This window comes from Misgurnus anguillicaudatus, chromosome 4 (genome assembly GCF_027580225.2).
Source record: "Misgurnus anguillicaudatus chromosome 4, ASM2758022v2, whole genome shotgun sequence".
NCBI classification, from domain to species: domain Eukaryota; kingdom Metazoa; phylum Chordata; class Actinopteri; order Cypriniformes; family Cobitidae; genus Misgurnus; species Misgurnus anguillicaudatus.
This window is the reverse complement of record NC_073340.2, coordinates 2,904,007-2,929,337: the sequence shown is the minus strand read 5'-3', so window position 1 is coordinate 2,929,337 and position 25,331 is coordinate 2,904,007. Positions and strand designations below refer to the sequence as shown.

The following is a 25,331-nucleotide window of genomic DNA, read 5'->3' as shown; positions in this document are numbered from 1 at the left end:
CAACGATGTCCCAACCGGGCTTGGAGGCCTCGCTGTCCGATGCCAGTACAACACTTGTCCTTCGGCTCACCCACCCGTCTCACACCTGGTGGGGCCGCTAGTAAACAGAGCACACACTCCTTTAACAATGTGCGAGTTTTTCTTACACCAATGTTTGCGGTTACTCACGACTGTGATGTCTCCAATCGATCTCTCCTCCTCTTCCTGGCATCCTCCAATGCAGACAGCTCAGTGGGTACGGCTCGCCCAGGCTTTTATGTAAACACAACAGTAATCTGAATGTTTGAGATGTTCATATCACTCCAATGCTCACCCTTTGTTGACTCTAACTGTGTTTCTCCTTTGCAGGTCTCCAGCGCTCGCCCAATGCTGTCTTTCGTTGTGTCCACGACTCAGCCCAGCGGATATTCCCAGCGTTTGTCCAACGCAACTGAACACTGCACTATCTCTTCTAATTCCCCTTTATATACACCTTTCCCCAGCGCGACTCACCCAATCGTTGTTTGCCACGTCATTGGTACAGCTGTGTCTCATTTTGGGTGATTGCGGGGATCCCCGGGAAACCCGGAAGTGCCGGTGTTTGTGCAAACGGGTCCGGGCGGAACCTCTTCCTGCTCCCTTTGGTTCCGCCCTGTCGAAGTCACTCTGTGACACAAGCCTCACATAGGTTTTCAGAAATTCAGCTGTTGAAAGGCTGGCACCAGTCTGGAGAAAGTACCAAATTCTACAAGGAAGGATTTTTGGCACTAATCTAGTGTGGCGGGGCAGTGGGGAGAAACTGAATAATTAAAGCTCTTAATACTCAATCTCAAGATGTAATACAAGCAGACTATGCCACCCCTGTTTACAGGGGACAATGACAACCCAGAAATAGGGCACAGAGGTTTGTTACCATGGAGGGCAAATAAAAATATATTTTATTTAATCATACAAAATGGGTAAAAATGTTCAATGGTGTCAATTATAAAATATTGCTCTGAAAGCCACAATGCATCACAATTTTCCAAACAGACACAAAAAACAAGCTTTAAGGCAACCAAGGCTTTACCGTAGCCGGGCAGGCTAGCAAAGAATAATTATCATAGGCAAACCACACGCACACACACCACACAGTGAAGTGTAAGCAGTTACAAGCGGCAAATCACACTCCGTGCTCGAAAAGACCACCACCACATGGCAATAAAGCTAGCCTCCCGACCCGGGACCTGGCTGCCTGAAACAAACAAAAGAAAAACCATTAATGAATGAATTAACAAAATAACAAATGATTATAAAAGTGATTTCCAAGATGTTGGGGGGACAACTTACAGTTGGTAATCAGTCAGAGAAATCACTAAATAACTTAAAACAAATAGGGCTGGGCCGATCCGATATTCAGTATCGATATTAGTCCGATATTTGCAAAAATGGCCGGATTGAATATTATAGAAATGGGGATTACAATCCGATCCGATACCAACACAGACGTAAAGTGGCGCAAAGTGTCGTAAAACGCAACTTGCTGAGAGCAACATGCCGTAAACCGCAACATAAGCAACATGCGCTTTGCGTGTGAGTAGTAGCGGCGGCAAGCATACGCAATAGATGAGAGAGACCTGTCCGTCATCTCCGCAGTTTGGACTTATTTCACAGTCAAGGACGAAAAAAACAAAGCCGAGTGCAACCAATGTAAAGTAAGTGTTTTGAGAGGTGGCTGTGGTGGAAACTTAAACACAACTAACTTGATAAAACACTTGCAGAAACATCACGTGAAGCAGGATGAGGAATTTAAACAGACAACTAGCGCAAAGAAGAAAAGTGTTCCGCAACAGCAACAACAAACTTTGCGCGAACCCATTGAGAAGCGTGAGAAACTTGCCCCCGAAAGCAACAAAGCAAAGCTGATAACGGAGAAAGTGACTGAGTTCATTGTGCTGGATGACCAACCACTTTCTGTTGTTGAGAATGTTGGTTTTCGACGTTTAATGGAGTGTTTGGAGCCTCGCTACATAATGCCAAGCCGATATTATATCTCCGACACGGCTGTGCCAAGTAAGTACAAGCAAGTGTGTGAATTCATTTCGAAATGTTTGGAAAATGCTGTGACAATTAGCTTCACAACTGACATTTGGAGCTCAGATGTGTGTCCTATGTCATTACTAAGCCTGACTGCACAGTGGATAGACTCGAACTTTTAATTAAAAAAGCAGTTCTGCATGCTTAACACTTTCGTGGATCACACACAGGAGAATCTATTGCTGCCCTGCTGAAAAAACAGCATCAAACCAGCATGGACCAGCATGGGAATTATGCTGGTCTATGCTGGTTTAGCTGGTGGTCACCATCGGGTGGCCATTCGTGCCAGTTCCGCCGGACACGTCCCGAACATGTTTTCGGGTTCGTTCTCCGGAAATCACATACGTCATCACATTTCAGTTACAGTTTTTCTCAATTGCTAAAACACTAAAACCCATTGGCTGAACAAAGTTCTCAGTTGCCTGAACTCATTTATCTAATTGTCCAATATAAGACAGTTCACTGTTGTATACAGAAGTACAGTTCATTTTATACTGTATACTGTACAATGAACAAATTGTTTGGCCCTGAACATTGTGCTTTCCTTTTGTTAACAGTACTGACTGCACTGTTTTACAGTATCACAGAAACAAAGGACAAGTTTGTGAAATGCAGGGTACAGTACTGTAAAACTAGGGGTGAAAAGTCTGAGTTCATCTCTCAAAAGTATATTTTTACTTTAGTGAACATGTCAGTTCCATCAAAATGGCAAGTCTGTGTGTCATTGTTCATGAACAACACAGTCAAAATGTTGCCATGTTGTCAATATACCAAGTGTACACAATTATATGTGTCTGTATTTTTTTATGTTAACTGTGGATGAATTTACATGTTCACCTTTTTTTCTGTAAACAAATAGAAGAAAACCCCATAGAAAACATGCTTCATGCTTACAGTAACAGATTATGACACATATGGTCAACAATGTCATGCTATGCACGATGAACTAATTCCTAAATGTTTTGAGGTGTAAGACTATTCAACAGAAACCAGAATAATGTATTTTCATGAAAATTACATTGAAAATGCAAACAGCAGGCATTTGTACATAATCATCTGCTTGATTGTATCAAATTTGTCCAAAACAATGCGAGTTACACTGTAAAAATGTAAAAATTGACTCCCTGAGAACTATATGTTTTGAACAATGTGTTTTCTATTTTTTTGTGTAGTGTTTACTCACTGTTTGATAGTGTATATCATTTTGATCACTTTGTTTATGAATTGAGAGCAGTGTTTGATTTTGAACACAGGTAAAAATGTTTTGAGAGCAGTGTTTGATTTTACACACATGTAAAACTGTTTTGAGAACAGTGTTTAATTTTGCACACAGGTAAAACTGTTTTGGGGCGAAAGTTTCATTTTGCAAGAGAAATCAGAGGTTTTGCAAATAGTGCTTGAAGATGAGGTTTTGTGTTTAATGTTTTCAGAAAAAGGAGCAAGGTTTCAGAAATTGTGTTTTAGCAATTGAGAAAAACTGTAAAATACATTACAAAATTAAGATTTATTTCTTTTAAGACATACAATCATTGTAGTTTCATTCTTACCTTGAAATGTAACAGTTGCTTTTCTAAAATTAACCCCGAAATATTAAACCTTGATGACGTAGGCAGTCGACCAACATGACTTCCGGAGAACGAACCCAAAAACATGTTCGAGACGTGTCTGGCGGAACTGGCACGAATGGCCACCCTAGGTCACCAGCATACCAGCACCAAAACACAACATATGCTGGTCTTGCTGGTATGACCAGCATGGGATGCTGGTGCTAATGTTGGTTTGGTGCTGGTTTAGCTGGTCCTAATGCTGGTTTGGTGCTGGTTTAGCTGGTGCTAATGCTGGTGCTGATGCTGGTTTAGCTGGTGTTCACTAGCAAACCCCATTAGCCTTGTGGCTATAATCTGGTCCAATCATATATTGTGCATTGTCCCTGTCAAATAAACGTAAAAAAAAAACAGCACCAAAACACAACATATGCTGGTCTTGCTGGTATGCTGTTTTTTTTCAGCAGGGTGCAGCAATGGAGATGATGTTAAACACATGGAAAATAGATAAAAGTAAAGTCCATGTCATTTTAAGAGACAATGCTAGCAATGTAATTAAAGCAATGAATTGCCTTGGAGTTCCCAGTTTGGGATGCTTTGCTCATACCATACAACTTATTGTGAACGAGAGGCTGCTTTCACAGCGCAGTGTAAGCGATACAGTGGCTATTGGAAGAAAAATTGTGGGTCACTTCAAGCACTCACCACTTGCCTATTCGCACTTGGAAGACATTCAGTTGGAACTGAATATACAGCCCAAGTGTTTGCAACAAGATGTACGAACGAGGTGGAACAGCACTTACTATATGGTTGAGAGCCTCATTGCACAGAAAAGGGCTCTTTGTGCGTATACAGCAGAATATGACCTGCCCTACACATTGACTGCAACCCAGTGGGGGCTACTTGAAAGGATCATCACAGTTCTAGCCCCATTTTAAGAGCTAACAAAAGAGGTGAGCTCTTCATCTACCTTTGCGTCTGATGTCATTCCCAGTGTCAGTGTCCTTAAACGCATTCTCACACAACAAAATGAAGCAGACGAGGGAATTAAAACCATGAAGAGCACCCTCCTTGAAGCTGTGAACAGACGGTTCAGAGACGTGGAATCTACACCACTCTACTCGGTTGCAACGCTACTCGATTCTAGATATAAAGACAGGTATGGTTTCTGTTAACTTTTTTTATCATGGTATTTTTTATTATGGTTTTTGAGTTCATGTGTTTTTTTTATTGATACAGGTACTTCACAAATGCAGAAAGCTCAAGACATGCAAAGGATGCATTATTGGTACAGGCAAGGAAGATGGAAGAAGTGTTGGGGAGGACTGTATCAGATGCCTCACAGGCAGCAGAGGGGACCTCATCTGAATTGGCAGCTCCAGAGCCAGCAAAGATTTCACGGGTGGAGGCTACAAGCAAGAGCAGACTTGGAAACATGTTTAAAGAAATCTTGGAAGAAAGCACAGTAGATTCAGTTCCTCAGTCAACCACCACAAATCGAACCAACTATTCAGCGTTCAGATAATGCACTGCTGTACTGGAAGGTGAACAAACTTAGATTCCCCTGTCTGGCAGCCACAGCAACTAAATTCCTTTCTGCGCCTTCCACAAGTGTGGAGAGCGAGCAACTGTTTAGCTCAGCCTCCATTATTATTGATGAAAGGAGGAACAGCCTCTCAGCTGAGAAAGCTGAAATACAAATTTTTCTTAAGAAGAATTTGCCCACCATGTTTAAGTAAACACTCTTATTTATTTTTTAATTTTTTGTGGCAGTTTTAAGGTCAGGCACCTATTGCAATTATCTTTGGGACACTTAAACCAAATATGTTACATTCAATTTACATTCCTAGTCTCTTTTCATTCAGGAGTTAAAGAGTTAAATGTTCAGACAAAGTTAAATCCATTATAAATGCTTAGTTAAGTTTATATATGTGTTTTACAGTTTTATGGTAATCATAAGTTATGGTTTACTTTATAGATGCATGACTACATTAAGGTTTGCGTTACATCCAGTACGAAGCAAAAAAGTTAAGCAGAGAAGCAGCAAGACAGCAGCGCCGTCTCAAGGCATTTAAGCAGCAACCAGAGCGCTCATTCAACGAATCATTCACCCGGTGGTTCCCATGAGACCCACACACAACGCAATCACTGACAGATAATGATCACAGAACCAAACATTGTACCGTAGCTCACAGTATATGCCACCACAGCTTACACGTCCTGCTCTGCTACTGTTCGGACGCTCTTGCTTACTGCTCTGCGCTTTTGCTCTATCGCTTTTTATATTTTATCTTATAATTTTAACTTCAGCAAATCAGCATAGTGCTCAAACAACAAAGCTTGGTATCAACGTTAAATTAGTTGCGAGTCACTAGTGTCATTAACACGGATCAGTTGAGTCCTACTACAATTTAATGTAAAACCATGAACAGCGCCACCACACACACAAACCTCTTGCAACATTATTGATGAGACTTCGCTCGCTCTACAGATCCACTCATAACCAGAAGTGGAAAAAGTACTAAAATATTGTACTCAAGTAAAAGTAAAGTTACTTTAATAATATTTTACTTAAGTAAAAGTAAAGTTACTGGTCTAAAAATCTACTCAAGTAAAAGTAAAAAGTAAATTATTTTAACTTTACTTAGAGTAAAGGTTACTTTTTTTTACAGCGGGGAGAGGTGGAGGGTTTTAGTAAAGTTCAAAAACGACAACGGAATATAAATCTCAAACTAGTTATTTTTAATTGTAGGAACATCTTTACAATTAAAGTGCAATAACAAAAAGTTAATAAAATAAAGAGCTTTTTTAAACTAAGAAACATTTATGGAATTATTTAATGATTTTACATGTGAGTTATGCATTTTAAATGTGGTCAGCAGCTTGTAAATACAATCACTATAGTAAGGTTGTAATTGATGTATTGCTGGTAACATACATTATTTTATCAAACTATATATCTAGTTTAAATGAGCATATAATGAGATGAGTGCCATGGCTATATACTTTTGACACGTTTATTGTCTTCTAGCTTCCCTTACCCGCCCGATTGCAGCGAGTATTGAACTCCCGTCGGACACCGCAAAGCCCTCCATAACTAAAATAACCAAACATCCACCTCATTGTCAGCGAGGGCTTACCCGTCCGATCGCACCGAGTATTGAACTCCCATCGGACGGTTTCCGATCACAGTGAGTATTGAACTCCCGTCGGATGTCGCAAAGCCCTCCCAAATAAATCGTCCACCTCATCGCCAACAGAGGGCTTACCCATCCGATCGCAGTGAGTATTGAACTCCCGTCGGATGGGTTCCGATCACAGTGAGTATTGAACTCTCGTCGGATGCCGCAAAGCCTTTCCAATACAAATCGTCCACCTTTACTGTAGGGAACTACAGTAAAGAATGTGAGGACAAATAAATGTATACATGTTTGTTTGAGGTTTATTAAGAATTTAACAATATAATCAAAATAGAAATGAAGGTCAGTAGGACATTTTCAGTTTATTTGGAAACGAACCCTATTCAAAAACTTAACTTGTATAAGAAACTAATAAACAACAGAGCTGTAAACTTCATGTGGCTCATGTTACCATATAACTTTATGTCCAAAAAGTGTGAATATGTTTTTCCACTTCATAGTTTTGTACTGATGAGAGGGATGCAGATCTGTAAGAGAGTTATGAACAGCTGTTAGCATAAATTGTCCACAGAAATACCCTTACATACATAACTGATGGGTAAATGATAGCACTTGTAACGGTGGTCGCCTAAACTCAATATACTGTATAAAAAAACTTGGCCTAGGCGGGTTTCAAACCCGGGCCTACCACTGCGCCACCATTTGGTCACGTGATTGGCGTCTTTCACACACCTAGGTAGACTGGCCAAGGTAAATTTATAATAAAAAAGCAGCGTCTCCGTGTAAACAACGCGGAGCTCATAATAAAATGGTGTCGCGTGTAAAGCGCAATGTATGGAATGCGTTGCATGTAAACAATATCATATTACAGCGGATCCCCCAGTGCAGCATTACTCAAAGTTGCCATGGAGGATATGAAAGTGTCTACTGTACAGCATGTAACAATGAAATCCGCCATTACGTGATCACGCGTACTCATTTGTAAATAAGCATGTAAACATGGAATCATATTACAGCACACACTTAAGACACAGCAGTGCAGCATTACTCAAAGTTGCCATGAAGGATACGAAAGTGAATAACACTGTACAGCATGTAACAATTAAATCCGTCATTACGTGATCACGCGTACTCGTTTGTAAACAATGCGAAAGTTTTTCAATCCGAAGCGTGCAGTCTGTTGAGGTTGCTTATGTAGGCTGAACTGCACAAGCCATAACATATTACATGATAGCAAATATAAATGAAGACAAATGACTTACAGTTTCTTCAGGAATATATCCGCCTCCATTTCGTCGTCCATTGTTCTTCTTCTTAGGTAATGTTAAAGATAAAGCTTCTCTTCCTCAATGTCCAGACATAAATGAAGATATTCCTCACGTTTGTGTATAAAGTTTATAATCCAAACATGCGGTAAAGTCTTTAAATCTGATCAAACTTTACGCTTTGTTTACTATTGTTGGAACTGCTGTCTCTTCATTACCATGTCAACAGCCGGAGGGCGTGACCGCATTAGAGATAATGAGCTCAGCCAGGAAAAACGGTACTCTCTTTACTTCAATGCAGATTATATAAACAGGAAATATTTGTTTTTGATTATAATTAGCTTGTTTAAAAGTAGACATTTCAGGCTTTCTTTGGATATGTTTGTGTGACGAGTATTCGCGGAGTTTCAACTAATTTTTGTAACGTGATTTGAGAGACAGCTGGCGGAGACAGAAATGTCTGAACGAGCACCCTGTTTATTTTCTTTATTTGACAAAAACCCAAAGATCTGTTGTTATTGTGAATGTACACTAATTAAAGAGGACCCTTCAGAGTTTCAAATGATGTCAAACACGTAAGTGTTTGATTATTAATGATGGAGTATTTTAAGTTGATTCTGCTATGATAAGGAGAAAACACGTCAAAACGCGTCCCCGCGTTTTTGGACCCCTGGGGGTTAACTATGCTATTTGCTTATGCACATGGCTAAGTATTGCCAGCTTACCACTGTCCTTACCAAGCATTTCATAGTCATTGTTTCATGTTCATGTACCTGTTCCATGTTATGACCCTTTTGCCTGTTTATTGAATTACTGCCTTGGATTGCACTGTTGTATTGTTCGCCTGGATTTTGTTAATAAACTTCTGCACATGGATTCTTCCACAGTCTCTCCACACTGTTAGAAATTCTGTAATTTTTACAGTTATTTACTGTATATCACCCAGTATAATACTGTAAACTATTTATACAGTACATAACTGTAATTCGCGTTGCATTTTGGGAATTTTCTGTGACATCATACATCATATACAGTAATTTACTGTATTTTTGAAAATTGCTGTATGCTACTGTATATTTTCTAACAGTCTTTTGGCAGTATTTTCCTTATTCACACAAATCCTTATTTTATTTTTCTCAAAATCATCATTTTAGACAATTGTATACACACTGGCGTTGACTTATTTTAGCTAAGGAACCATGAAGCAGCACAGGTGTTCAGAGGACCGATTTCAGGTGTGCACATAAACTGAAGAGTTCTCAAACAAGACTTTCCCTGGGACAGCACAGCGGCGCTTTTCAGTTGAAGATACACGAGAGAAGAGAATGAAAAAAGACCAGCAAGGTAAATAATCTAAGTTATTTATTATCAGACCCGCGGTTGTTGTTTACCCAAACGGGACATTTTAAAACCATTAACCGGACGCGCTGCTTAACGTATAACGGTAATATTAGTTTACCAAAGTCAGTATAAACCTAATTAATAAATCATACTATGTGTATGCAAGCCTACGAGCACGCGCGGTGCGTTAAATTACACGCTAGTGTTTTCCTTTTATAAAACTATTATGAAGAAATGCTTAACGTAGCCTAATGTATACGTCAATGATATGAAAAGATCAGATTTAGTATATAACGTTACCTGAGAGAATAATTTATTAATAAAAAGCATATTTAACAAAGTACCCTAAATTACATGAAGCTGGGAGGAAAACTCTTAATGTGTAAGTTACCACGTTGTGTTTATATTCTCATCCGCTTGGCTTTCCCAGCTAGAAATAAAAAGTTCTAAGAACGTTCCCTGAAAGTTCCCAAATGTTCCCAAAAACATTCTGCCAACGTTAAAAGCGGCTAGTTTTTTTTAAGTTCTAGGAACGTTTCTGTTGTCTGAACGTTAAAGTAATGTTACATTTTACCATTTTAAACGTTATGACAATGTCATGTTTTAATGTTCAAACAATGTTTAAATCAACAGCTGTTTATTATATTGACTTGTTTAATTGTTATGTAAATGATAGAGAAACATTGCATTTTATTATTTTATAAAATATTATTTCTGTATGCAGAGCCGGATTAAATAAATGGACTACACTAGGCAGGCTGCATTTTTTGGGCCCCCCCATCGAGGTTATTTATGAATTGAAATCTGAAACTTACCAAAATTACTAATAAAAGTGAATTCACATTTTACATAGCCTAGTCTTTGCTTACAAATTGGTTGTTTGTATACCAAATTAAGTCATGTGTTGTATATTAACCAGTCTATCAGACATTTTTTTGCTAAATTTATTATTTATACGTCATTACACGGCTCTATTAAATGCTATTAAATTATCCTCACCTTATCCAGTGGCGTGTTTACCATTTTGGGGGCCCTTAGCAAAGTCCAAGAACCAGGCCCCCCCATGCCCCAGCATTGCCCCAGGTTTTTCATTTGAATTGCACAACAATAACAATATTCAGTATGTAGAATTAAGTGAGATATATATAAACCAGTTTTTTTATTTTACACTGTTTAAAATAACACTAAATTGTTACAGTTTGGTATGACAAAAATTCTTGGCTTAAAAAAACGTCACGCCCCTCTCAGATATATCTTTTGCTTGCAAATGTTTTATAGGATATATTTAAAACAATGTAATTTATACTGCAACTTCAGTGTCTGACATCTTACTAAAAAAACTAAATGAGGGAAAAGAGGAAGCATTAGATTAAGATTCATACTGATCTTATAAACTGAACTAACAAACACCAGCACTATTGTTGGTTTTTGCTTGAATTTATGGATGGGAATCACATAACTCTCATGTTCATGTAGCAAAAACAAACTTACTGTGAGATACAACAAGCATATAGACTAGACATACACTAAAGATGAGATTTTAATGACAATGATGAGATACAGTACAGAATATGATTTATGTATTTTCGACGTGATTTAAACCCCTGCGTGGTGTCTTTATCATGTTTATACCTGTACGAGCGAGCGTGGAACAAAAGATGCGTGTCGCTGATCAAACCAAACCACCAATCACAGGTGTGAAGCCCAAAGTCTTTAAAGTAAACTTGACCATCGAGTGAATGTTGTGCAGTTACAAGAGCACAGAGAGAGTTGATCGAGTGCTCATTCCAGCACTTGTGTGGCTGCATTTGTGCGCGCTGAGCAGAAGTGCGCTTTCCCAAAGAGTTTCGCTCATGAAGTAGCCTATATGTGCCCTTGCGAGGATGCGCGCATATATTATTCTGCGTGCATACTCGCACATCTCACGCTTGCGCATGCTTTATCCATACCTGAGAATTGCGTCTGAATAAACGTAACATACTTTCCCACACCTTGTGGCCAGTAGGGGGCCCCCCAAGCCTGCGAGGCCCCATGCAATTGCGTGGTTTGCGTGGTGGGTAAACAAGCCACTGACCTTATCCATTGGAGTGTCATTGTTAAGGCAGTAGTACCAGTAAATAACCAATAGGTGTCAGTAATCCGCGGGAGAGCTTCGCTGCATATTTCTCTTCAAGATTGAGAATCGCAACGAAATCCTCGTCGAGCAACACGTCCACTGAGGTAAATGTCCTCAAAACACTGGTTATTTATGTTTCAGTTATATGAATTATATAATAACAGTTTTTATATTATGTATAACAGTTTTATCTCGAAGTAATGGTAGTGCTAAACTCGAATGTATCGTTTCTGAGGCTGCTAGATTTTTCTTTACGGTATTCACGTTTGTGAAGTGAATTTAAAGCACATATTGCTTGCATTTGACTTAGTTAGCCACTATCCATTGGTTTTGTTATCATGTTTAGTATCTAACGTGATTTTTGTGGGGCTTAAAGAAAAAAAATCTTGACCCCGCTAGTTCTGCCATTGCAGTCATGAATTATTATGCAAGGAACTGTTTTTTTTTTGCCTCATTATTATACGTAAACATGCCTTATATAACGTAGGGAAATGATCGTTTGTCCTTTATTTATTTATTTTTTGCAGCAACCATGTCTGTGCCCTTAAAGGAACTCTGTCAGGTACAGATTAGAACTATGAACTTGAAAATCAACCATTCTGATGACTGGTGTCCCCATCCGAGTCACCACCTCAGACAACAACAGTCATAAACTCACAAACACAAATACACTCAGTAATGGGCTTAATAAAGAAAGACTTAACTATGATTTTATCTGTGTTAACCTATGATATCAGTTATTGATGTATTTTAAATATTTACGTATTACTAGGCTTATCATACATGCATTGAAGTTTTAAAATGTATCTAATATAATACTGTAATTAAATTGAATGTTTTGGGTACCACCATTAAATTATTTTGTGCATGTAAAACACAGGCAGCAATGTTTTTATTGAATTCAATTTTGAATTAAATTGAATGTTTTGGATACCACCATTAAATTATTTTGTGCATGTAAAACACAAGCAGCAATGTTTTTATTGAATTCAATTTTGAATTAAATTGAATGTTTTGCATACCACCATTAAATTATTTTGTGAATGTTAAACACAAGTAAATGTTTTATTTATTGGAGATAAAATGGCTGTTTAATTAATATAATACTTCTGTTTGTTAGGCACTAACAAGTGAAAATAGTTAGGTTTAAGTACATTTATTAAAACTCAATAGCTGTAATGCTTGAAGGAAGCCCGTGAGCCACGAAGGGAAGTTTGCGAGCAGATTCATTTCCACTTATTAGACAGCAGTCCGCTCATCGTGTTTTGTATTGCATCACTTAAAGATTGTAAACCTTTAAAATCGAGTTTAGTAAGATGTATACTACAGTCAGCTTTGGTTAACTATTGAAGCATCGTCTATGTGACCGCAGTATTTGTTGAACACTGCTGGCAGCGGCGACGTCTGTGTCCGTACCATTTTATCAATGAGAGCATAAGTTCGTATCTCTCTGCTCCCGAGCCATAAAGCTCGTCTTTAATTGAAATAATGTTTAGTAACTTAAAAAATACGGCGTTTTTTAATTTCCTGAAAAATAATGGTTTTGGAGATACGGGGATCCCGCCCGACAGCGGCGAAATTGTAGATGGGACATTTGTAAAAAAAAAAAAAAATTCCCCCTCTGTCTGGGCCCCATCCCGCCAATCGGGCCCTAGGCACGTGCCTAGTTTGCCTTTGGGTTAATCCGGCTCTGTCTGTATGCAGTAAATATATTGCTGTAGAAAACTCAATTCACTTACTAGGTTTAGATGTTGATGTTTGTTTCATTTTAAGTCACCCTTATTGTGATTAGTGTTTGTTTTAGTTGGTCTCTTGACACTTGACTTTTTGTTTGCTAGTTTTTTCCTGGTTGTGTTAACTTTGTGTCAATGCACCACACTTGCCATGAACATGCCAAGTTAATAGTGTTATTATGCGGTTGTTGGTATGGTAAAGATCATCACCTAATTCATTTACTAATCAAAACTTTATTTTCTGTCAAAAATGTAAACGAGATCCAGCACCTTCACAGCAGCTTGCCACCAAGGAGTCCCAGAAACCCCGGACAAAAACATCCGATGTATAATTGGGATGCACAAACATCAAGAACCAGACCACGAATCTCAATCATGGTGACAATTAAATGAAAAACTTCATGCTGCAATGCATGATAAATAAGGATTTTTTTAACAATTTTGATTGTCACCATGGTTGGGATTCGTGGTCTGATTCTTGGTGTTTGGGCATCCCAGCTGTGCAGCGGATGTTTTTTGTCCAAGGTTTCTAAAACTCCTTAATGACAAACTGCTGTGAAAGAGTTGGATCTGATGTACAATATTGGCAGAAAATGAACTTTTGATTGGTGGATGAACTGGGTGATGATCTTTGCCATTGTGTGCCAACGGCCACAGAAATACACTAGTAACTTTTCATAACAAGTGTGGTGCATTACCACAAAGTTGACACGGCCAGGAGAAGACTAGTAGGCAAAAAGTCAAGTGTCAAGAGACCAACTAAAACAAACACGAATCACAATAAGGGTGACTTAAAATGAAACATCAACATCTAAACCTAGTAAGTGAATTGAGTTTTCTACAGCAATATATTTACTGAACATTCAGAAATAATGTTTTATAAAATAATAAAATGCAATGTTTCTATATCATTTACATACCAATTAAACAAGTCAATATAATAAACAGTTGTTGTTTTAAACATTGTGTGAATATTAAAACATGACATTGTCATACCGTTTAAAAATGGTAAAATGTAACATTACTCTAACGTTCAGACAACAGAAACGTTCCTAGAACTTAAAAAAACTGGCCGCGTTTAACGTTGGCATAATGTTTTTGGGAACATTGGGAACTTTCAGGGAACGTTCTTAGAACTTTTTATTTCTAGCTGGGTTACCTGTTACATAAATTATGCGTTATTAATAAGGTGTATAACTAAATTTTATCTTTCAAATTCGTTAAACTATGTTAAGCACTTTAAAAAAGTCATGTGAACATAATAAGAGTTTAACAGTTAGTTTTACAAACGACTTCAACGTATGAGCGTATATGTTATGTGTGTGTTGTGGCCAATCGGAAAAACATTATATTTTAAATGTGAATATGTTTAAACATAAAGGCTGAAACCTAATTTGCATAAAATAAAGTTTTAAAATGTGTTTTTGTTTTGTATTAAATTGCTTTTGAGGCCAATGTAGCTGTACAGTAAATATTCAGCCTCGATCAGAAAACCATGTCCCACTGTCATAACACACAGACCTGTGGCGATGGTGCAGTGATTCGAGTAGAGTACATCTACTCTGGTTATCATTTCAAAACAGTATTTACTGAAAAATATGAGTGTTTAGCATCATGTATTAAATGTGTTAAATATGTCCTTTTTCCCTGCATTTATTCTGCGGTCTAAAATTCTTTGGGAGGATAAATTAATGAGGATGTAACAAAATACACTGCAAGAACTGGAATGAGAGACAAGTGAGGATGAAAAGGATAACAGAATATCCATCCTTTCTTCACCACCTCACAGAGTTTGAGTGAAACAACTTGTATTAGGTGAGACACTTCTCAATAAGATACAGTATGTGCTGCATATATGGGTTAGTTAGGTCTCCCTAATTAACTAACAGCTGTAACAAACAGTACTGTACAAAACTGTAGTTCAAAATAATTATGACCATCTTTCTTTTGCTTACAGGACTCACAGGATTATTTTATAACAAGACTGATTATCTTATACCAGAAGTTTGGTATTTTTTTAAGGCTACTGTATTATTTCTTATGACAATTCATTTTGATGTACATTCAGAACTGTAAGTTGGTAAGTACATTTACTGTATTTACTGTAAGTAAAGGCTAAAGAGTATATCTCCTCTAGTCTAATTCTAAGTTCTAACAACGTTCCCAAAGGTCCCAATAATGTTAAGCCAACATAAAAGTGTCCAGTTTTTAAATTGTTTAGGAATGTTTCTTGATTGTGCAAATGTTATAGGAATGTTGTTTCATTTTATTTTCAGACAATGTCATGTTTAAATGTACTGACAATGTTTAAAACACATGTTTAGTATATTTATATGCAATATTTTAACAAAACATTAAGAAATAATGTTTTACAACAGTTTGTAAATAATAGAATGTAATGTAGTGTTTTTATCATTACAAGCAAAAACATTCATAACGTTATTGGGAACTTTCAAGGAACGTTCTTAGAACCTTTCTCTGTGGTTGAGCATTGTGTTAGCATCATAAAACGCCATTGGTTCTAACAAGGGAATGCACATGCTGAAAAAAAATGTATACTTTGCATTGCACTGTATGTTATTTGCATTTTTCTGTAAATGTGAAGATAAATGTAAAGACAGACAGTCATTGTTTCATGTTAAACCAGTTCTATTTTAAGAGAACTTAACTAGACTAAATAAAAGGGTCACAAAAATTTTAATTTTGCTATTATGATTCTGATTTTGTGGTGTTATTGGTTTTCTGGTTACAGTGGTAGTGGATCATAATCACCTCTCTAGCTTCAAAAGTACGATGCAAAATGTATAACACCATATCATTATAGCATAGCTCCATGTAACTTGACATAATTTAAAGTCGTCTAAAGGCAGACATGATTGCGTGTGAAGTCATATGCCAAAGACTCCAAATACTGCATCTACACATACTTTCTGATGTGTATATTTTGTTGGTATATCCTGGTTGTTGCAGACCTGACAGTAAACTTGACTGTGAGCATCCTATCCATCAGGTATAGCTGTTTACTTGCATTCCTTATTTAGAGAAATGACGGGTCAAAATTGATTATATGGATTATATTTTCATCACCCTTTTTGTATGTCTTTGGGACACTTGAAATATATATAACGTATAATGTGGAGCCATTTTATAATGCGGTCATAGACTACTCCCATTGTAACTGGAAAACCAAAGAAAATCATTGTTTAAATTATAAAATTATAATTTTGGGATTAACTAAACCTGTTATCAGTGTTATACGTATGTTTATTATTTGTGTTATTTTAAATGTATTACTGCAAATGATTTGAAATGTGTATGTTTAAAATGTAATTTCACACAACTTCTTAAAGTATTTGTATTGTTTTAAATAAAGGCTTCAATATTTAAAATTGTCTCTTTGAATTAAATGTTAGCAGTATCTGTAGGTTAAAATGTAAAACAAATTATTTTATCTAAAAATTATAGCTAATTTAAATATAATAAAAATGAATGTATAAAAAAAGAATAGTAGTATAGTATACAGTTGTAAACTGTAAACCTGGACTTTTTACGGTAGCACACTGTATTACATATTTACAGTAGCATTTAAATACTGTAAAATGGAAATACAGTTTAGAACTGTAAATCTTATTTACAGTAGCCTACTGGCAACAGTGTTGCCAGTAGGTTACTGTAAAAATCCTTGAAAATGTCTAACAGTGCACGTTGCAATTGGCCTGCATATACATTTGATCATATATTGATTACTATTGATTACTACTGTAACCATGGTGTAACTACAGTTTTTGAAAACCATGGTTATTTTGTGGATTACTACAGTAACTATGGGGTTTTAACTGTAAAAAAAACATGGTTAATTTTATAAGGATTATCTTGATCAAGTCTTCCCTAATATTTAATGTCAAATTAAGATCATGGTTCCTGCTGGGTAAGAACACTGTCAAACACCATTGTCAAAAAACAGTAGAAAATAACACGGGTCATATGCGGCATATATATATTCCAATCTATATGTTGTCCGACCTTATCTGGTAAAACACATGATTAACCCTTACGAAAATTGACCATGGTTTTACTACAGTTAAGACAAAAATAATCATGGTTTTGACAAACATGGTTTTCAAAAAACATAGTTAAACCATGGTTAGTGTAGTAAAACCATGGTTTTGCTCATAGTAATCAATTCACCAAAAAAAATGGTTACTACACTTTTACCACAATAAAACCATGGTTAATTTTTGTAAGGGAAGACATTATTAGAAAGTAAATTAATAAATAGAGATCTAATAGCTACAGAATTAATAATTGATAAACATTTGTTTAATTAGCGATTATTGGCAAACCTGTCCTATGTAATTTGTTATATTTTAAAATAAGGGTCAATTAAACTATTACTTTTTCATATATTTTAATGTCACATTGAAAGTGGCAACCCTACCACCAGGTGTCCTACTAGACCGAAAATTTTATAAACAGGGCAAACAACAATAGTGGCTTTATGGGTTTCTGTAAATGAGCTATATGTAAATGTTAATAAGGTACTATTTTACAGATAACTTAATTTATAAATAATAATTTTATTTAACAATAATACAATTTGATACCAGGAGGTAGGCTATTTACATAGGCTATATAAATAATAATTTTATAGGATAGGTTTTTTTCTACAAATTCAGGCTGACTCAATTCACATGCCCCACGATGAAATGTCCTATTTTTATTCATTGTCATTACTGTTCATTCACCACATTCCTTTACCCCATATGCAGATGAGACTGTTTGTTTGCACCTGTATGTATTTTTAATGCAAGCGCCTTGCACTAAAGTAAGGTGCTTGTGCAGTGGCAGCGACAGATGGCTGGCCCCTTTTCCCCCGGGAAGGCAATCTCTACGAATGCGAGCGCGTGTCAATCACCCGCTCTCATGTGATGGCTCCTGCCAGTGACGTGCCCACCATATGCCCAGGCATCAGAGCAGGTATGTAACCCTGCCTGCTAGCGATGCCACACTGCATCTCTGCAGTCCGGGAAAGGGATAACAGACAACCGCGCCTCTCCTCCAACCAGTGTGGAAGAAACTAGAAGGTAAAGATGGTGTAGACGAAGCCTTGAACGAGGTGAGTTTTTCTAACGCGACAAAATATATAACATTTTCTTATTAGGTTTGGCACGAAGGTTTGTCAACGACTGATGCTACAAATTATTTTATGTGTACACCAGTATAGATTTTTTTACCATATATGGTATCATATATTCTTTCCCACTGATTATTAAATTATATATTATCCTACATTTTAATTAGAACAACTGTACAATTCGATGTAAGCCAAACGCCCAATTCGTCTCGCTTAAACGTAAATGTCAAATAAACAACAGTAATTAGTATTTTAGATATATTTTACTTTGTTTTCGTTAGATAAATATGACGTTAAAATGATAAGTAGATTGCGTTCTTTGTTATGGACAGTGTGTTGCGCAAGAGAGAAACGGTTTAACCAAAACAAAACTGGCGGCATTATAAGCTAATTTGTAAGTCTAATTCGATTATTGTATTCTGGAAATCAATAGGCAATCCTAAAAATATAATATCTCGCAACAATATCCTACATAACAATATGTATAAAAAATATTTTCATACAGCAATTGTAATGTAGCCTAATTCATGCTTCACTAAGCACGTCTGCGACAAAGCAATTAGGTTGAAACTTTTGTCTTTATTTCAAACCGTATTTTAAACTATTAGGCTCTGTTACAGTTTTTTTTTTTTTTTGCGGCTACTGCAGTTTAAATTAATTATTGCAAAAAGTTGTCAACGTTATCAACTATGGTATTAAGGAAATTGGGAAAGGTGACATGATACAGTGCCTGAACATTGACATTTTAGGAATCCCGCATTTCTTTATACTCTTTAAGTATAATGTTTTTCGCCTCAATCTCTGGTTGAGTTCATTTTGTTTTTGATGTGCTGACATGCCGTCAGAATGAGGGAAAAAGAGACAGGATAAAGGGGGAACCCGCTGCCCATATGTGACCCGAAGACAAGGCACGCGTGCGAGGACCTGCTGCAAAAGGCCAAACAGTACTAGTTATGAGGAATTGAGAAATGGAGCCGTTTGGCGATGCCTGTCACTTTTCCCGATTTTAAACAATTTAGATAAAACATCTCATCATTTTTTATGCTTGTAAAATTTAAAGTTTAATCTATGGAATCTGACTCTTATTGTATGACATTACATTAAACAAACCCTTGTTTTACTGAAGACTGGTGGTATGCTGGAAAACCGCATTACTTTAATATTACAAGAGACATTGCGAATATTTCAAGTCACATATCCGCATTAAATAAATTTGCACAGTTTTATTATATTTTAATAAATATATTTGTGTATATGTTTCAATGCAGCCGTTATGTTGACGAGATTATTCAACGAAACTTCACTACTTTCGGACATGCAGAAGTTCGCAGGGTGGGTGGATGACAGTGGGAGCGAGAGTTCCAAAACCAAGGACGAAGAGCAGGAGCACTGTCGCCTAGGAGACGAGGATTTGGACGAGGGCGATGTGAGTCGTGCTCAGTCGGAGATTGCAGAGGATGACGATGACGATGGGGATGTTGATGAAGATGATTGTGGGGATGAGGGGGACGAAGACAGGCCCAAAAAACGCGGACCGAAAAAGCGCAAGATGACGCCGGCTAGAATAGAGCGCTCAAAAGTACGGCGGCAAAAAGCGAACGCAAGGGAGCGCACGCGCATGCACGATCTGAACTCAGCGCTGGACAATTTACGCAAAGTCGTGCCATGCTATTCAAAAACCCAAAAACTTTCCAAAATTGAAACACTAAGACTGGCGAAAAACTACATTTGGGCGCTGTCAGAAATCCTGCGGAACGGAAAAAGACCTGACGTGGTTTCTTACGTACAGACGCTGTGCAAAGGCCTCTCACAACCCACGACTAATCTTGTGGCTGGCTGCCTGCAGATTAACTCACGGAATTTTCTGACTGAACAATGTCAAGAGGGAGCCCGTTTTCATGTACCTAACCCTTCATTCTCCATGCACGCATATCCATATCAGTGCACTCGTTTATCTAGTACACAGTGTCAATCCAGAAACAGTGCACAAAGTATGCGAAATCAATCTTTTTTTTCATCTTACGATGCTGTATACACTGGGGGTACGTCACCAGAATACAACAGTCCAGATTATGAGGGCCATCACAGCCCTCCGGTGTGTGTAAATGGCAACTTTACTTTGAAGCAGCACGAGTCACTCTCACCAGACAGGGAAAGAGGTTATCATTATTCTCTAAATTACACCAGTCTACACAGCTCACGTCCTTCTGCAGTTCATAGTGTTGCTTATGGCCCTTCGGGAGCGCGCAGCGGCGGCGCGCATTCCGAAAATGTTCCACCGTTTCATGATGTACATGTGCATCATGATAGGGTGCCTGCATACGAGGAACTGAATGCCTTTTTCCACAATTAGCTTTTAACACACAGTACTGACGACTTTGTCTTCGTTACAATATGTTTACTTTCTTATGAATTCAAGTGATTGAGGACCCTGGAACTTTCCTTTTACATATTGATGTCCCAAACCCACATTATGGACCAATATGGATAAAAATGTGTAGAAAAAAATGGTCGGAAAATGAATTCAACTGCTGTTTTATTAAAACATTATAGCGAGTGGGAATAATATTTCTGCTGGTAAATCAAATGTGTTGATCACGTTGAGTCAATGATGTATTGTAGACCAGAAAAAAATTCTAAACAAATTGCTGTTCCTGAAACGAAGACGGTTCCTGATCACATAAATAAAAAGGCATATGGTTACAGAATCATCCGAGTCTTTCATTTCCCATTAGAAACGGGTTGGACTGGAATTTTAACTACTACAATAAACAACATATCTTTAAAGAGCATTGGGCTATTTTGCATTTACAATCGTGCTGTGCCATAGCTTTATGTAAAGGCTATGGAAGAATAGGTCTATGAAAAAAATGTATGACAATTTGTTATATTTCTACATTCCTAAATTGCTTTAAATACAAGAATGCATTTAAATGCAAAATGCATTAAAAATATAATTAGGAATCAAAGAATCATTGTAACTTTTCTTCTGTCTTAAATTTTTATGTTATTCATGTTTTTTATGTTGTAAAAGAAATCGATTATATATATCTAACAAATAAACAGACATATCTACAATAAGCAGCCTTGTGCAGGGATGAAGTAAGGTGTTGCGCAGGTGTTGGTGAACATGTGAGGTAAAGGCAAAATTGGGGTTAAAGGCAAAATGACATATTACCGTGCATCAGTCATGATGGGCGATCAGACCTACCCAGTCTCCTGAGGATGCTTATAAATTGCTCTACTATGGTGTGCTTTCTGTGGAGCGAACTCAGTTTTTTTTATTATGAGCAGTGCTTTGAAGCATTGAAGCAGACTCGTATACCGGATACTGTAACGCATTATTATTATTATTATTATTATTATTATTATTATTCCTACTACTACTACGATAATTACCCTCTAACAAATGCAGGGCTATTTTTTAAAAGAACGTGTATTATTATTATTAGTAGTAGTAGTAGTAGTAGCAGTAGTAGTAATAGTGATAGTAGTAGTATTAGTAAAAGTAGTGGATTTATTAGTAGGCCTATTTGTTTTATTATATTTGAGAGAGCACCCAAACTAGCCGTTTTATAAATAAATGAACTAATTCGCAATAGCATCTGGCTTTAGGATCTACATTAATTCCCATATATTTCGATGACATTAACACATTCCTCATATTTACAGTTGTACATTAGGTAGATGCCTTTATTCAATGCGACGTACCAACAAATCTTTATGAATTTACAGTAATTTTAAGTAATGTTTTTAATTAATATGTGTGTGTTCTCTAGGAATCCACACACAATATTTGCTTTAGAAGCAATAAAAAATTAGCACTGTGTTAAAAAGAACACTAATTAATTTTTAAAAATGTATTTAATGTTTTTTTTTATTAAAAAGCTTGACATTAAACCAATAGTGCGGCGGGTGGATTTCAGCCAGGTGTCATCCAGAAGAATAGGTTCGGTACAAATAAATAAATAAATGTATTTGTTGGAATAAATTTATTTGTTGGAATAAATTTATTTGTTGGTATGTTTTTACCAGAGGGACGTAAGTGAAATTGTCTATGCAAGTATAATAGACTCTATACACTCTGTTTCAGTTTTAAAACAAACCTCCTATATGTTTTGTCTATAATCGTAAATATTGAGCTACTGCGTGATTTAATTTAAATGTTAATAATGCATAATTATAAAAACAATGATTAAAATGCAAGTGAATTAAATTTGTTAATTTTCTGTGTTGTTTAACCACGTAAATAGCCTATACATTAAGAATGGGGATTTCATTCATAATTAGTTATGTTAAGTTATTTGCATGAATTAGATCATGTTTTAAATAACAACTGTTGTACTACAGTAAGAACACGTTTACCAGGGTTAGGCCTACTTCAAAATAACCAGTGTTTTCCTACAAAAAACTTTAGTAAAACAATAATTAATATGCCAAACGAATCATAGATACTACCAAAAAGTAAAATAAAATATATATTTTCCAAAGGTTATCCAATGCAGTTTTGAGTTTAATTTTAATATTAGATATTTTTCATCCAAGACATCGGTGAAAATAATTTTTTTTCTTGTAATTCTCTCGAGATCATATCGATCTATATGAACTTGTAACAGTGTCATTCAATATTAAACGATTAGGGCCCAGAGGGTAAAAACAAACCGGAATCAAGAGGCGGTTCTTCTATAAATTCGACCACAGCCGAGGTGATCTTAAGCAGCATCCAGAGGCCACGGGTTGGCACGGTACCAGGGGACTCAGGAGACAAGCGCTTGCCAAGTCGCTAAATGTCTTAGCGTCTGTACGCCTGGCCAGCGGGGCAGCCCACCATCGAGATGCCAGCTGCGCTTTGTGCCAAGCTTGGTCAAAGCTGCACTGCTGGGTGGAGACGGGTTTTTTCCTAATTTAACAGCATCTGTTCATTTACTCCATATTTTATACGGAAGCATGCTCAACTGTGCTAGCAACTGCAAAAACGAAGCCTAAACACTATAAAAAGTGCTATTATCGAAGTACAATATTTTCCTTCCAAATGTAGGCTACCTTAATCTTTCATTTCACCCACAAGTAACCAATCACACTGTTATGACAAACGTCACAGAAAAACAATATTAGGCCTTTACACTAAAATCATAATTTAATTTATTAATTTATAAAATACAAGTAATTAATTGGTATGGCTAAATTATATTTACAAGTGTTTAAAATCTTAAATGTAAATTTAATACCAAAACATATACTCACAGACCTATATTGTTTATTTAATTATAGGTTTGCTGTATATTGTTTTAAAATTTTACTAACAATTATATAGCTAAACATGATTGTGAACTATGTAATGTTATAAAATAACATGTTATACCAAAGTGGTATACCATTCATTTAAAATAATCTTATATTTTTTTAAAGTAATTTTAAATGATTAATTTAAATTATAATATTAAGAAAACTTAACTGTCATACAAACTAAATATTTAACTTTTTATTTTATTTTGTAAGTTACTTATTAAGATTAATAGTAGATAATTATAAGAAATTATTAAATCAGTTTAAAATGTTATGATAGTGGTTAAGAAATTCAGTTTATTTGTTTGAAAAACTCACTCTGTGAAATTATTTTATACAAATGCACACATAAACTGCTGTAAAGGTTTATGGACTTCATGGGATGATTCTGTTAATGTACCAATTTTTGATGCCAGCCACACCCCACCATGGCCAGTCATAAAGGCTGGCACAGATTGCCATAGCTGATCAAAATTCCACAGCATCTGTTTACTGTGGCAAGGGGCACTGCAGAGAAATCTAGTGCAGAGAAGAAAAGCAAATTAGGAAGAATTCCAGTGACCTTTCTTGAAAATTTAGCATCAATATTTTAGATATTTCTTTGTTTGTGATAATGTTTTTTCATCTTTTTGTCAGTCTTTTTTGGACAATGATTTTTTCATCTGATATTTTATATTTTAATTTGACTGGTGGGAAGAGAAATCTATCTACGCATTATCTATACACCTTATCCATATTTCGACCCAGTCCAAAGCAGGGAATCATGCAAAACAAGTGTTCAGTCCATCAGTAACACGATCACAGACAGACAAATACTTATTTAACCAGACCACAATGTTTTGACCTGTGGGGAAAACTGGAGAACCTAGAGAATATCCAGAAAGCAAATATGGAAACTCCACACAGAAATGCACCCCGGTCAGCTGAGACCAGGGACATTGTTGCTGTAAGGTGAGGGTCCAGTGGTACAAACCAAACCACTATGCACACAGAGAATAGAAATATACAGAAAAATATAATAATAAATAGATGAATGTAGTAACATTTCTTTTTAAAGAGCCATAGTGAATTTACCCTTATAGGTTTGCAGCACAGTCTTTATATAGTGTTTATATCCTGCATAGTGCATTAGGATTGTTGCTTATCGGCACAGATGGTATCTGTTTGTGGGGGGGTATGGGGGGGTTGCTGATGCCATGCAATGGTCACATGGGCATCGGTAATTGGGCGCCATATTGCCTGGTTTGGGGGGCTCTGGGGCAGCCAGTCTCCCAGCTGGAACTGTCAGATGGCATTGAATTCAGCTCACTGCCCTCTACCCTCACATCAATTTCTTACTTCTTCTCTGTCTCTCCTTTATTTAACTTTTACATTGTACTTCAAAATCACTGTGTTTTACTCTTTTACCAAGTACATTTATCGGAATGTCTCTTGTGGTATAAAACTAAAAGTGTCTTCACCATAGATTACATTTTATAGAACAATGCAATTAACCTATTAGATGGTAATTTTAAGCCAAATCATCAAAAATATTTTACAGAAGAATGTTTACACACAATGCTACAGGGTGATGTGTGTGTGTGTGTGTGTGTGTGTGTGTGTGTGTGTGTGTGTGTGTGTGTGTGTGTGTGTGTGTGTGTGTGTGTTGGTTTTTGTGATTTATGAGGACATTTCACATGAATACACGCCACACTATGAGGACATTTTGTATTATGAG

The 25,331-nt window shown here is 36.6% G+C and overlaps 1 protein-coding gene across 1 annotated transcript; it reads left to right on the top strand.

The window, feature by feature from the left end:
- Positions 1 to 17,968: 17,968 nt before the first annotated feature.
- On the top strand, positions 17,969 to 21,118 carry neurod2 (neuronal differentiation 2). Its single transcript, XM_055175716.2, has 2 exons — positions 17,969 to 18,310; positions 19,597 to 21,118. Exon 2 carries the CDS (start codon positions 19,602 to 19,604, stop codon positions 20,679 to 20,681), a length of 1,080 nt encoding a protein of 359 aa, XP_055031691.1. The 5' UTR covers positions 17,969 to 18,310; positions 19,597 to 19,601; the 3' UTR covers positions 20,682 to 21,118.
- The last annotated feature ends 4,213 nt before the right edge of the window (positions 21,119 to 25,331 follow it).